Below are 15,996 nucleotides of genomic sequence, written 5' to 3' on the forward strand. Positions count from 1 at the left end.
CCTGTGAGAAATGTAAATATTTATTAAGTGCAACTCTGGTCCTTCAGATATTCATAGTTTGGTAGTAAGATGCGCACAAGTATTTAGCCATAACAAAAGATAGAAGATAGGAAGTGCATAGTTGAGGTTGAGAGCTATCTTGGGAAACAGGAGTATTGGGATCAGTCTTTGAGTTGAAACCTGAGTAATCTCATGTAGTAGTAACTGCAATTTAGGTCTGTTGAAAGTACAGGATTGCCATTAAAAAAAAGAACAATCCTAAACTTTTATTTTCAGGTTCTACCAATGTAAACCCTCCTGTCTGGCTTCACAATGGAGTGTAACTTCGTAACCTGATGTTAAATGTTTTGCACAAACACATAACAACCACAGGCAGCAAATTTGGCTGTAGTACCGGATTAAATTAAAATCCTTAGGATTCTAGGGCCTAAAGTAAGACTTCCATATTACTTTCTGTTTATTTTTTAGAGAGAGAACACTCGTGTAGGTGGGGGATGGGGGGGGAGCCAGAGAAAGAAAAAATCTTAAGCAGGCTCCATGCTCAGCGGGGATTGATCCCACTACCCTGGGTTCATGACCTGAGCCAAAATCAAGAGTTGGACACTCAACCGACTGAGCCACCCAGTCGCCCCAAGACTTCTGCATTACTGAAGTTGATTTTACTTCCGTGCATTCTGTATATGTCGCTATTATCTACTTCTGAGATTGTTGAAAGGATTAGTGAAAATATACAATTACTGAAGTGCCAAGAAAAATGCTTGACACGTTGAAAGTACCTGATAAAAGTTTCCTCTCATTATTAGAAGACTGCTTTGTCTTCTAATTGGGTAATGATTCCATTGAGTAATAATAATAATAGAGGAAACATTTTCATGGAATTTAATATGTGTCAGGTATTGTTCTAAATACTTTACATATATTAACTCATTTAATCCTCACAAATAACCTATGAAGGTAGGTACTTTCCTGTTTTACAGAAGTGGAAACTAGGCTCTTCTGTGTATACTTGAGAATTCTCTTGTCTGGTTCTCTGAAAAGCTTTTAGGATTTTGATTGACATTGCATTGAATGTGTAATTTTTCTTGTATTATTGCTTTGGCTAGATTCTCTAGTATAGTGTTGAATTAGAAGCATTTGTCATGGTATCTTTGTTTTGTTCTGATGCTAAAGAGACTTTTGATGTTGGTCCTTTAATGCATATTTGCTCTCAGTTTTTAGGTTCTGGAAGAAGACTTTTCATCAATTTAAGGAAGTTCCCATCACTTTCTTAATTGCTGTCATTTTTGGGGGAGGTTTTTGGTGTGATTGGGCATTGAATTTTATACAGTGTTCTTCTTATAGCCATTGAGATGAATCTTACATTTTCATTCTCATTTGTTAATAATATGATGAATGGCATTTATAGATACTCTAAGCTTCTAATGCAAACCTGTCCCCCCTGGATTCCTGACATTATCCCAACTTTATCATTACATTAAAATTTTTATTTTTTTATTTTTTTTTTAAATTTTTTATGTTTATTTATTATTGAGAGAGAGACACAGAGCATGAACAGGGGAGGGGTAGAGAGAGGGGGGAGACACAGAGTCCAAAGGAGGCTTCAGGCTCTGAGCTGTCAGCACACAGCCCGACGCGGGGCTCGAACTCACAAACTGCGAGATCATGACCTGAGCCGAAGTCGGTCGCCCAACCAACTGAACCACCCAGGCGCCCCTATTTTTATTTTTTTAGAGAGGGAGAGAGACCACAAGTGGGGAAACGGGGGCAGAGAGAGAGAGAGAATCTTCAGCAGATTCTACCCTCAGCACAGAGCCCAGCATAGTGTCCTAATCCATGGCCCTGGGATCATGACCTGAGCCAAAGTCAGGAGTCTGATGCTCAATTGACTAGCCACCCAGGCACCCCTCATTAAATTACATTTTAAAGATGTTAATGAATTTGATTTGTCTGTGTGGTTTTTGTTTTTTGTTGTTGTTGGACTCTTCTATGTTCATGATTTTCTTTTCTTATACTGGCCATGAATGATTTATAGAGTATTCTATTTTATAGAAGTATTTGTAAACAGTTGAATTGTCTTTTACTGAAAGTTCAGTAGGACATGGGGGTAAAAACATTTAGAACTCGTGTTTTCTTTATGGGAAGATTAGCCAATGATTAAGACAGACTGTTTCTTTAATAGTAATAGGATCATTCAGGCTATGTCTCTTTCTTTTAAACTAATTTAAATGGAAAATTTCAACTTAATAGAATAGTGTAAAGGAACTCCCCTGTGCCTTTTCCTTTAAGTTACTGATATTTTTGCACACACATACATACTCCCTCTTTTCTTTTTTTGCTGAAGTGTTTTATACCAAATCCTAGACCAGTCATTTCACCAGAAATACTTCCAATATGTATCTCTTAGTTAAAAGGATTTGTTTTAACATAGTAACTATGCTGTTATCACACCCAACAAAATTGATGATTTATTATTACCGACAACTCAGCCATATTTTATTTTCCTGATTTTCTTCTTAAAATGTGTGGGTTTTTTGTTTGTTTTTTTGGTTGTTTGTTTTTACATTTGGTTCGCAGGATCCAAATAAGTTATATCTAGTTGCTGGATCTGGTATTTTTCCTTTTGTGTCATTGATTGGTTGCAGAAACTGGGACATTTATCCTATATAATTTCTTTTCAATTAAGGTTTGGTGAATATTTTCTCAGGAACGTATCTGTTTTTGGCCCTTGCAGTTTTTTATTACTTTTCTTCAAAGAACCAACTTCTGGGGCACCTGGGTGGCTCAGTCAGTTAAGTGTCCGACCTCAGCTCAGGGATTGTGAGTTCAAGTCCCGCATCGGGCTCTCTGCTGTCAACACAGACCCGACTTTGGATCCTCTGTCTCCCCTCTCTCTCTGCCGCTCTCCCTCTCAAAATTTAACATTTCAAAAAGAAAAAAAAAAGTGCCCGGGTGGCTCAGTTGGTTGATCGACCGTCCGACTTCAGTTCGAGTCATGATCTCTCAGCTGGCTCTGTGCCGACAGCTTGGAGCCTAGAGCCTGCTTCTGATTCTGTATCTCCCTCTCTGTCTGCCCACCCCTGTCCCCTGCTTGAGCTCTTTCTCTCAAAAACAAACATTAAAACAAACAACCTCTGGTTTTGTTGGTACCCTCTCAGCTGTCTGTTTTTCTCTTCCATTGATAATTGCTTTTATCTTTGATCATCTTGCTATTAATTTTTTTCTAACATAACTTGGCTACTTACTACTTTTTAGCTTTATTTTAAGTTTTGAAATGTATTTTATTAATGTTTCTTTTGTGATTTCCTCTTTACCTTCCCACTACATGCATATATATATACTTTAAAAATTTCTAAATGAGCACAGATCATTTTTATTTTTTCCTAAACACTATAACTAAACTGATGATGGGATATTTCCTTGTATACTCCAGGGGAAAAGTAGAATGCAAAATTGTTCGTAAAATATGTATGATCTTAGTTTTGTGAATTATGTAAATGGAAACAATGAAGGAAATATACCCATATATTAAGCAGTTGTCTTTCAGTAGTGATACATTAGGGAAGTTTTATTTGAAACCTTATTTGTATTCCAAAACACCTAAGACACATTTTGTTTTTATGATGGTGGAGCACAAAATGATTTTTCAAAAGGAAAGAATAATACTATAGAAGTCTGGACTCTGAATCATGCCCTGAGATCCTGGGGTGTGATTCAGGGCAATTAAAATAAGACCAGATGCTTAAGTGTGTTGGGACATTAGGCAGAGAGTTGGTGTATAGGTGGTGAGACTGTCCTTCCCAGAGAGTTACAGTCTGGATGCAGCAGTGGGGTAAGGGGTCCTGATAGGAAGAGATAGCAGCGGGGGAGGAGAGAGACACACACACACACAGATAATTTCAGTGCCATGATAGGATGCTGTAAGAACAAGAAGGGCACATAGAGGAAGAGTTGTGCTTAGAAACCACGATTAATTGAACCAAGTAGGTCATTATCAAGTGGTATCTTCTCTTCAAGGGATGGACTATTTTTTGATAGTATAATCAGTTGTAGATTCAAGTATATCTAATTATTAGATACCCAATAATGCCTTGTTAATGTGAAAACTACTTAGAGAATCAAGAGGAAAGAAAATTCAAAACACCTCCTATGTATATTGAGTTAATACTGTTAGTCCACAAATCAACCAGGGACAATTTTTACTTTTCAGGGGACATTTGGTAATCTCTGGAGACATTTTTGGTTGTCACAAAATGTAAGGGGTACTCCTGGCATTGAGAGAGACCACAGATCTGCTGAGTATCTTACAATGCACAGGACAATTCCCCTTTTCCTCCACAACAAAGAGTATCCAGCCCAAAATGTTTAATAGTTCCAAGATTGAGAAACCCTGGGTTAATCCATAATTTGCATCCTCTTTTTAGTGGGGGTGGTTTGTATGTTGAAAGAGCTAGAGGCATGGTTTTTGTATCTTACTCTAGCTAGATTTTGATCAAGGAAAACTAATCTGTAGGCTGACGTCAGGTGAACGTGAATTCATTCAGATCAAGGAATTGGTTTGTGGCAGGCACTGTGATAGGCACTGGGTAAAGAGTGGCAGACAGCCCATGTCTTCATGGAGCTCACTTCGAACGTTATGCAAATGGTGAATCTTTTGTATTCATTGTCTTTGTTATTATAACATTAAACTTCTTTTTCATTCTGTACTTAGTTTGGTTATTTTAACCTTTTCTAAGGAATTCTAGAATATTAAACAATTATATACTTTGTTTTCATGACTATCGGTACAAACCCAGCAACTCACATAATGGGTGTTGTTCTAAGATTTAATCCTTTTTTCCTTGGCCTTTAGGTACAGTTCGTAAGTGTTTAAACCAAATATTCTCTAATTTTTAAATACGTACGTAACAATTTTTTTTAGCGTAATGTGAAAAACCTCAATACAAATGGATAGTATCCCATGGAGTGAGGTTTAGAAATACTTAATGCTTACCAAGAGCAAAAACATAGAGCAATTTGTAATTTTGGTCAAACTTTAACCTTTATCTTTTTTCTTCACTTTTAGATTTTGGCTCTCTCTTTGACTTGGAGCATGACTTACCAGATGAATTAATCAACTCTACAGAATTGGGACTAACCAATGGTGGTGATATTAGTCAGCTTCAGACAAGTCTTGGCATAGTTCAAGATGCAGCCTCTAAACATAAACAACTGTCAGAATTGCTACGGTCTGGCAGTTCCCCTAACCTCAATATGGGGGTTGGTGGCCCAGGCCAAGGCATGGCCAGCCAGGCCCAACAGAACAGTCCTGGATTAGGTTTGATAAATAGCATGGTCAAAAGCCCAATGGCACAGGCAGGCTTGACTTCTCCCAACATGGGAATGGGCACTAGTGGACCAAATCAGGGTCCTACGCCATCTGCAGCAGGCATGATGAACAGTCCAGTAAATCAACCTACCATGGGAATGAACACAGGGATGAATGCTGGCATGAATCCTGGAATGCTGAATGCAGGCAATGGACAGGGGATGATGCCCAATCAAGTCATGAACGGTTCAATTGGAGCAGGCCGAGGGCGACCTAATATGCCGTACCCAAACCCAGGCATGGGAAATGCTGGCAATTTAATGACTGAGCCACTACAGCAAGGCTCTCCTCAGATGGGAGGACAAACAGGATTGAGGGGCCCCCAGCCTCTTAAGGTAAGTACATTTTTGGTTTGTATGCACTATCAGTATGTTTTTGATTATCCCAATGATGGAGGGAGGGCTTGAGGTCAGTTACTCACTTATCTTTACTATTCATGTTTAGTCTTCTTACGTGGTGTACCATTTCCCATGGATGCCAAGGATCTACTATGTTGTGATGAATTTTTTTTTTAATTTTTTAATGTTTATTTATTTTTGAGACAGCATGAACAGGGGAGGGGCAGAGAGAGAGGGAGACACAGAATCTGAAACAGGCTCCAGGCTCTGAGCTGTCAGCACAGAGCCTGACAACGGGGCTCGAACCCACGAACTGTGAGATCATGACCTGAGCCGAAGTCGGACGTTTAACCGACTGAGCCACCCAGGTGCCCCATGTTGTCATGAATTTTATGAAGCTCTTACATTAATTTTAAGTAAAATAATTATTTACAGCTCAGGGGTATTGTATAATAATACTTCAGTTCTAAATGATTGTTAGCTAATTCCTGTTTTCTCAATATTAGAATAAATATTAGAATATTTTCACAAATACCAGAATATTTTCATATCCTTTCTTTTTAATTTTTTTTAAGTTTTATTTTATTTTGAGAGAGAGAGAGAGAGAGAGAGCGAGCATGAGCAGAGTAGGGGCACAAAGAGAGAGGGAAAGAATCCCAAGCAGGCCCCATGCTGTCTGTGCAGAGCCAGACCTGGGGCTTGAACCCACAAACAAATCATGACCTGAGATGAAACTGAGAGTCAGATGCTTAACCGACTGAGCCACCCTGGCACCCTGTGTTTTCATCTCATTTCTAAGCCTGCTTTAGCCTGCATAGCCTCCTTATGTAGTTTGGGGCCGCTTTGGTGGCTCAGTTGATTAAGCAGTTGACTCTTGATTTTGGCTCAGGTCATAATCTCTGGGTCGTGAGATCAAGCCCCTTGTAGGGTTCTGCTCTGAGTGTGGAGCCTGCTTAAGATTCTTTGTCCCTTCCCCGCGCGCACATGCTCTCAAAAAACCAACTAACCAAGCAAATAAATAAAAATAGTTTTGAGCCAGCTGGCTTTATATTGTCTTCAGATAGACATCACTTACTTCCACTGCTTCGAATGTCCTTGGTTTTCAAGAGATCCCCTAAAAGATTTATTAAACGTTACTTTTCCTTGTTAGTTGATGGATGTTAAGGTGCATTAGTTTACCGTGAAGCTTCAACTGACATTCCGGGTGTCCAGTTAACCTGATTTTGGCCATTGTTTGAAAGGGTTTTCTTTAAAAAGCCTACTTTTTTTTTTTAGCTTTATTAAGTAGAGCAGGCTAAATACATTTTGTAAAACTTTTTAAATGTGTTCTTTATATATAGAATTTATATAAGCATATATTTGTTGCTTATTCCTTCATATTTTTCCTGCATTTTTATTTATTTTTTCTTGAAGTGGTATCACACTACAGTTGCCAGCACCTGGTATGTGGCTGGTAAATATTTGTTGAATGAAAGAGATGGTTTTGCTTGGAAGGGGATATTGGGGATAGGCAAGATTTTCACAAGGAGTTGGGAGCAAGCTTTCACTGTAAAAGGAATAACTGAGCAGGCATTGGGACTTCTGTGTTCCTGAAAATTGTGATGAGATGAGAGAGAGTTCAGGGGTGAATTGGGAATGGGGAGACTGAGGTCATGTTAGATATGTGAAAGGCCCCCCCCCCTTTTTTTTTGCTATATAGTACAGAATACTGACCTCTTAGGGAAATCCCTACCTCCTCTGTAGATTATCCCTTTTTGATGCTTTCATGTTGCTGTGTCGATATGGTTTAGAGTATTTGGAGTGAAAACCAGAAGCAAGAAGGTAAAATGTTTATTAGATACCTCTTCTAGGTTCTAGAACATAGTTGTGAGGAGTCCTTACCCTCCATTATTGTTATACTCCAGTGGGGAGAGGTGGTGTGACAGACTAAACCTTCACTGATTGATCAAATATTTACTGCATCCCAGCTTTGGTGCTCCAGATAGAGCAGTGATTAAACTTACTTCATAGATCTTACTTTTTTATTAGTATGTACATAAGTTGTAAGTTTATAGTATTCTAAGTATTGCTATGAAGAAAAATTTAAAAAGGAAGGTCTCAGGGGCTCCTGGCTGCCTCAGTCCGTAGAACGTGCAACTCTTTTTTTTTTTTTTTTAATTTTATTTATTTTTGAGAGAGAGAGAGAGAGAGAGAGAGACCGAGCCCGAGTTGGGGAGGGGTGGAGAGAGAGGGAGACACAGAATGTGAAGTAGGCTCCAGGCTCTCAGCTGTCAGCACAGAGCCTGAAGCAGGGCTTGAACTCAAGAACTGTGAGATCATGACCTGAGCCGAAGTTGGACACTTAACTGAGCCACCTAGGCTCCCAGAACGTGCATCTTGATCTTGGGGTTGTAAGTTCGAGCCCCACTTTGGGTGTATAGATAAGTTAAAAATAAAATCTTTAGAAGCAAAGAAAAAAATGGAAAGACTCATTGGGATTGGGGCACTATTCTATTTAAAATCTAAATCCAATTTCTTACATCAGCATTGTTTCAGGGACTGGATATATAGCAGTGTACAAAAGAGACAAAAATTCCTGTCCTTGTGGAGCTTCTGTTTTCCTGGGGTGGAGGAATTGAAATATAAAAATTCTATTATTAAAATATTTTGTTATTTAAATGAGCCCCATCTAGTTACCTGGGTGGCTCAGTGGCTTAGGCATCCAACTTTTGATCTCAGCTCAGGTCTTGATCTTAGGGTTGTGAGTTCAAGCCCCATGCTGGACTCTGTGCTGAGCATAAAGCCTACTTAAAACAGTGATAATAATAGGGGCACCTGGGTGGCTCAGTCACTTGAGCATCCAACTCTTGATTTCAGCTCAGGTCTCGATCCCAGGATTGTGGGATCAAGCCCACGTGGGGCTCTGCTGTATGTGGAGCCTGCTTAAGATTCTCTCTCTTTCTCCCTCTGCTGCTCTCCTCCACTGGCTCTCTCGCGCACTCTCTCCCTCTTAAAAAGTATTTAAAAACCAATAAGAATTGGGGCGCCTGGGTGGCGCAGTCGGTTAAGCGTCCGACTTCAGCCAGGTCACGATCTCGCGGTCTGTGAGTTCGAGCCCCGTGTCAGGCTCTGGGCTGATGGCTCGGAGCCTGGAGCTTGTTTCCGATTCTGTGTCTCCCTCTCTCTCTGCCCCTCCCCCGTTCATGCTCTGTCTCTCTCTGTCCCAAAAATAAATAAAAAACGTTGAAAAAAAAAAATTAAAAAAAAAAAAAACCAATAAGAATTAAATAAATGAATCGCGCTTATATTTTGTAAGTTGATATTTGTCAAGCACTTAGCACAGTGCATAAGAACCCTAAATGTTTATTTAGCAAATGAGTTTTGGCGAATTGTGGAGGTTTAGGATGAGATACCCAGTTAATATACAGATTAGTATACAAGTATAATATAAAATGTACTTTTATAAAATGAGTTTTCTCTTTATGGCGGGAAAAAAGCCCTTTCTATATTTTCCTATTGAAGATTAAAATAAATGCAAGTCAAGGCATTAAAATTGTTGGCTAGCAATTCCCCTTCCATGGGACCAGGTCCTAAAATTACCTCAAAGGGTCAATTATATTCATTACATTTCTTCCAAAATTCCTAAGAGTTCCAGTGATATTTAAGAATCAGGAATTAAGGAGGCTTTCAGTGAGACTTGAAGATTTGAACCCTGTTGGCAAATGGCAGTGGTTTTTTTATACAGTTCTTTTTATGGATGAATCTGTGGTTCAGAGTGTGCAGGCAGGTTGTGACATTACTACTTACAACATTCTTCCAAAAATCTGGCAAACTGGTTTATGGAAGGAAACTTGGATCATACACCCTTTTAACGTAGCCTTTGATTTTGCAGTTAGCATAAAATAAAGACAAATGTTGTCAGGAGGGTTCAGTGAGGGGCAGAATAGTGCACATTTTTTTTTGAACCATACTACCTGGATTAGAATCTGGGCTGTTAACATAAGCATCCTCCTCTTCTGCTGCATATTGGCAAAGCTTGGTGAAGTCATTTCACTCTCTAATAATTTCACAAAATTATATCTGCCTCCTCAAAAATGCTGGTGACAAAAGAAGTAAACTTTGAAAATCTTTTCCCTAATAGCTACCTTCTGTGTATGAAGAAAGGTCAAGTTAATAAAAACATCATAGTTAATGGTGTGGACTGTGGAGCTTTACTGCCTGTGTTAAAAATGAACTCAGTCACTCACAGAGTAAGCTATATTACCATGGGCAAGTTGCTTATTGTACTTCAGTTCTCCCACCTATAGAACGGAAATAATAAGAGTGAATGTAACCTACCTCATGGGATTGTCAGGGAACTATAAACGATTAGTAGAAGTAAGCCCTTTGTGAAGGGTGTGTAGTAACGACGTACTTGTAGAGTGGTAATAGTGGTAGCAAGTGCTTAGTATTATTGTAGTTTCCATTTTGTGATCTTTTTTTTTTTAATTTTTTTTTTTTAACGTTTATTTATTTTTGAGACAGAGAGAGAGCATGAACGGGGGAGGGTCAGAGAGAGAGGGAGACACAGAATCTGAAACAGGCTCCAGGCTCTGAGCCGTCAGCACAGAGCCCGACACAGGGCTCAAACTCACGGACCGCGAGATCGTGACCTGAGCCGAAGTCGGACGCTTAACCGACTGAGCCACCCAGGCGCCCCTAGTGATGTTCTTAAAAACATTTTTGTGGGGGAGGGGGAGAAATCAAATCGAGATCATGTAATCTTGTAATGGAGAAGCTGTAATCTTCTAGAGACGTAGAATCTTGTAATCATGTAATCGAGAAGCTGTAATCTTCTAGAGACGTAGCTCTATAAGATTATAGAGCTATAGATTAAGATTATAGACGGCTATAAGGGGAGATGAAACAACCCCATGAAATGGCTGTTGGCTGGAGGGAATGCCCACCAGTAGAGACTTCAGGGGATTAATATTCTATAAATTTGACAGAAAATTAACTTTCTTTGGAAATGAGGACTTTTTATTCAGGAAGTGTTCATTAACATTCTGGAGGGGTTTTTTTTGTTTTGTTTTTGTTTTTTTTCCCTTAGAAAATAAAAAAAAAACCTGTTCTCTGAAAGCACTTGTTACAGTTAAAGAGACAAGATCCAGAATATTATCAAATAGCAACATCAGACAGTATAATTGTATCTAAATTAGTGTTAGGCCCCAAAAGCTAAGGAGCTACTACTGAATGTTAATAGGTATTTAATATGTGTTAGGGTCATTAGTTCCTAACATCAACCCTATGATTTTATTCCCATTATACAGGTTAGGAGACAAATCAGGGAGTGGGTATTACAGAGAACTCTTGTCTTTCTGAAATAAAAGTGCATGTTATTTATCACTGTAGTATAATGTCATTCTATTATTAATGATTCCTGTATTGATAAAACATCCACAGCTAAAAACAGATACGATGCTTTTATGTTTCTTACAGCAGCAGTCACCTCCTCACTTGCTTGTAACCTTACATAGGGGTGATCATTGCTAGACTAAGACATGTGAGAGCGGGAACCATACCTGTTTTCTCTAATTCTGCCTTAGTGATACAGACACAACCTTGGAACATCTTTATGTACTACTTTTAGTTCTTATTCTGTAGTCCTAGATCTGGGAGATGACAAATCCTACCCTCCTTTTCTGTGACTCTGGTTACCTCACATGCTATGAAGACATGTGTTACTTGCTATCTGGATAGATTCATAGCCAAAATTTATATGCTTTGTGACTAATGAAATTCGTATTTTAAAACAACAACTCTGAACTTCATTTAAATGGATACTAGCCTTGGGGCGCCTAAGTGGCTCAGTCTGTTGAGCGTCCGACTTCAGCTCAGGCCATGATCTTGAAGTCCATGAGTTTAAGCCCCGCATCAGGCTCTGTGCTGACAGCTCAGAGCCTGGAGCCTGCTTCAGATTCTGTCTCCCTACCTCTCTGCCCCTCCCCTGCTCACGCTCTGTCTCTCTGTGTCTCAAAAATAAATAAAAACATTTAAAAAAAAATTTTTAAATGAGTATTAGCCTTGGGAATAACTCCCCTTTTCTTTCTTTTCTCTTCAAAAAAAATTTGGGGTGGGGGGTGGTGTGCCTGGCTGGCTCAGAAGAGCACGCAACTTGATCTTGGGGTCATGAGTTCAAGCCCCACATTGGGTATAGAGATGACTTAAATAAATAAAAAACTTAAATTTTAAAAAAATTTTTGAGGAGGTAGGAGCAGTAATGTCATTTTTGGAGCTCTTCTTTTAAAATTAAGATCAGGTTGTGATGGTTTTTGGCATATGATATTAAAGAGTATTTAACCTATGAAGTTTTAAAGTAAGAGCAGTGATTGAACTTGGATTGGCAAGGAATGAAGCAGGTAGGAAGGACCAGTTGGGCAGCGCGTATTAAGCGTAAGGCAAGGAGAAAGAATCCATGTTGAGAGAAAGATTGTCTTAAATACTGTCGTCTGATGGGTTTCAGAAACCCAAATTTACAATCTAGATGGATACAGTTTTAGGTATGCAGTATCAGTTAAACTAAGGTATTAGTATAAGAGTAATGGGAAGAAATAAAGAAAAATAATGTTTAGGATTTGGTGTACGTTCTGAGAGATCCCTAGTCCTCCTTGTTTATCATTGTACCCTCAGTGATTAACTTGATGTCTGGCATATAACTTGTATACAGGTACATAACATGGGCATTTATCAACTCCAGTAGATAGTAGGAAATGTCTGAATGTAGTTCAATTTTGTTTTTATTATTTGATGAATTTTGGAGTCACCTGCATGGTATTTATTGGTTTGTGTTACTGTAGTGCCTGCAAGTCTTATTAAAGGAGTTTTTCCCCCTATATTAAATATTCCCAAATAGTTATATTCTTTATATGAGGTACCACTTTTTATTTTTCCTATTTATTTGCCAGTGATTGCCGCTCTCAGGTATCTTTTTGTATTCCTGTGCTCTGTAAGTTTCTGCTTTTAATATACTGAAAATTTAGAAACAACCTGTAGAGTGAGATTTTTTTTTTTTTTTTTTTTTAAAGAAAGAAAGGCTAATCCCCTGAGGTGCTTTTTGTTCTAGTTGCCCAGAGCTGTTATAGCTAGCTTCCTGGTCTCCTGGTCCTCTGCATTTTGAGTTTAGTTATCTGTATCCTTGTGATGCAGGTAGGTGGTGAGTAGTTGGACACCTGGATCACATTAGGTATAGAGAAGGGGAACAAGATCAAGTAACGGACTACAGTGTAGCAGAAATTAAGTGCAGTATATTCCCTTCCTGTTATATTTGGTGGGGGAGTACTGGAGGTTGGGGAGAGTGAAAGGGTAAGGATAGGGAGATTGGTTGTATTGTATCTAACACTGGCAGAACTCTGATGAAGATGGCAAAACCAAAAAAGACTGAGAGCCTTTGTTGGTCAGGGTGTCGAGAAGTGTCAGGAATGATTGCTGCCAGCTGACCAGTGGTCAGTGCAGTCTCTCTATTTGAGGCCATAGTCCACTTTGGAGTTCCTAGCTAAGGCATCGTGATTGAGAAAGTAAGCAATGTCAGGAACTGGTTGAAACTCAGTTGGTGTGAGCAGGTAAGGCAGTGTCTGTGTGAACAAACATGAAGGACCACATTCTCCTCTGATCTATTTGAGTAGAGACATACTTATTAAGAGACCTCAAAACAGCCTGCAGATCCCAGTATTTTATTTATTTATGTAAATAATGGACTCCTAAAAGCTTAATTTATTGTCTGTTGGTCTTTTATGGTCTGTCTTGCAGATTCTGTGTTAGAATGGCTTTCATTTTATGTCTATCATGAATTTCCACGCTAATAGGAAACACAGTTAAGTGAACTGTAACTCTCCCAGATACAGGCTCGTGTATTATTGGAACTATAGTAGTATGAATGTTAGTACTGGAAAAGCATCTGTAGCCCCCACACCTGCAGCCACACATGAAACTACCGAAAGAAACCTGAACTTGGGTTTAAACCTGTTTCTGTATTTGATCGTCCCTACAGTCTTACTGGCCAGATTCACTTAAGAAATTCCAGTTATTGAAGACTCAAGCAGTAAGTTTTTTACTCTGGATGCTTCCCATTCAGGCTGCTCCAAACCTTGCCACTTCTTTCAGGCTCAATTCCTGAGTTACTGAACTCCATCCTAGTCTCTGATCTCATCTGGAAACTGTAAATGTTCTCGAATTTTTCTTTATTTTGCCTCTTCACTATAGGCAAACCTTGGAACTGATAAAGATGTCATATTCGTATAAATTTGCCAGAGAATAGGTACTGCATATGGCTGAAAGAACAGTTTTATTTACAGGGGCTTATGTGTTTATTTTATGACTTTTATATTTCTGTTTCCCTGAGTCAAGGGGCTCCTTTTGTTGATCAGATTTAGGACAATGGGGTTACAAAGAGAAATGAACTAAGTTCTTTCCCCTACTGTGCAGAGTCTTGGGGGATAGGAGAGGCAGGCATTTTATTTTATCATCTGTGTTGTATTATAAAGAAAGGCACAAACATTTATGTCAGGGTAGAAAAAGAGTTCTTTAGCTCTCTAGGACTATAGGCAGATGTTTCATAGAGATGGTAGCTTTTGAAATGTATCTTTATGTAAGGCAACAGAAAGAAAAATTGGACTGCCTCTTTGTGAACTTAGTATTTTATTTCTTTTACAGGTTATCGTTCAGGAGTCAAACAGGAAGGGATGGTGTGCCACTGTCTAGTTATAGGGAAAAGGAAAATCTTTAAAGCAAATGCTAGAGATTCAAGAAGCAAGCTGCTCCTCAGATTTGCAAGTTAGTTGGTACAGGATACAGTAGGACACCATGGATAGATAGGCCTCATGGAGATCATGAAGGCTCTGGGTAGAAAATAGAATAGACAGAAGGCGAGGAAACCTGTTGGACACAGTCTACACAAGCCGTGATTGAGGGGCTTGAATTAAGACAGTGACAGTGGACTGGGAGCAGTTGTAGGGGGTGTGTGTGTGTATGTGTGTGTGTGTGTGTGTTTAGAGATAGAATTTGAAGGCTCCCCTGGTAGAATTGGATCTAGCTGAGAGGGATGAAAATCTAGTATGACTCCTTTTAATTGGGCAGTAGCGGTAGTTTCCCTAGTTTTCTGAGAGCTTTGCTATATATTTTAGTAGGTGGTGTTTGACTTACAGTGGTTTCTTATATGGAAGGATTGTAAGTTTTATCATTGCTATCTGTAAAACATTTGGCTTCTGAATAATTAATACTCTGTTCTTTAATAACTGTCCAGCACTCCAGGTTGACTTTCATAAATACAGACAAAAACCTCCTTTCTTAAGTATATAGGGGTTAACAAAGAAATTTAAATTACTTCAAGATCCAAGCAGGTAATTTAATGAATAAAGCAGCTAGGTTTTTTAAATTTATTTTTTTATTCTTTTTGAGGGAGAGCATGCGAGCTGGGGAGAGCAGCAGAGGGTGAGGGTGAGAGAGAGTCTTAAGCAGGCTCCACGCTCAGCATGGAGTCCAGTGCAGGGCTTGATCCCACTATCCTGGGATCGTGACCTACGCCAAAATTAAGAGTCAGACACATAACCCACTGAGCCACCCAGGCGCCTCAAAGCTGCTAGGTTTAAGACAGCAAGGAATGATATGGACTCTGAAGTTTACATGTTGTCTAAAGGATTCAGATTCAGAAAGTTTCAAAATCACTCTGCCGCTGTGTTCCTAAATGAAAATTATCCCCTGAACTATCAGTTTGCTACCTTTTATGTAAACAAAATGCTGGAACAAGCATTCAGATGCTTTTCACGTATCAAATTCTCTAACAAATTTAGGGATTAGGTCATTTATTGAGTTGAATTTATTAAGTCATATATTGTACATTAAATAAAAATATATTTAACGCATTAAAAGTGAAGATGAATGGCAAACCTTAGCAGATGCAGATTAATGAAAATGCTTATAAAAATTTCTAAAACACATTTATATCAAGTATTTACAGAAAATAGCTGTAAATTTACTCTACCTGAGCTGAGGCTCCTCAATTTTGAAAGTGAGTATTTTCATGAACATACTTCTAGTCTTATTTATAATTGTAGAGGAGTTCCTTTAAAATTGTTTTTTTAAATTAGGAAGTGGAAAAGGAAAGAGGGGCACCTCGGTGGCTCAGTCAGTTAAGCATCTGACTGAGGCTCAGGTCATGATCTCATAGTTCGTGGGTTCGAGCCCTGCGTTGCGCTCTGGGCTGACAGCTCAGAGCCTGGAACCTGCTTCTGATTCTGTGTCTCCCTCTCTCTCTCTCTCTCAAAAATAAATAAACGTTTT

The 15,996-nt window shown here is 39.0% G+C and overlaps 1 protein-coding gene across 1 annotated transcript in view; it reads left to right on the forward strand.

Moving 5' to 3' along the window:
- The window catches only part of EP300 (E1A binding protein p300), an 82,141-nt gene that overhangs the window by 13,454 nt on the left and 52,691 nt on the right, over positions 1-15,996 (forward strand). The window contains exon 2 of the mRNA XM_042947926.1: positions 5,063-5,700. Within this exon, the coding sequence (XP_042803860.1) occupies positions 5,063-5,700 (638 nt within the window). The remainder of the gene's footprint in view (positions 1-5,062; positions 5,701-15,996) is intronic.

The sequence above is a fragment of the Panthera leo genome, chromosome B4 (genome assembly GCF_018350215.1).
Source record: "Panthera leo isolate Ple1 chromosome B4, P.leo_Ple1_pat1.1, whole genome shotgun sequence".
Taxonomy (NCBI): Eukaryota; Metazoa; Chordata; class Mammalia; order Carnivora; family Felidae; genus Panthera; species Panthera leo.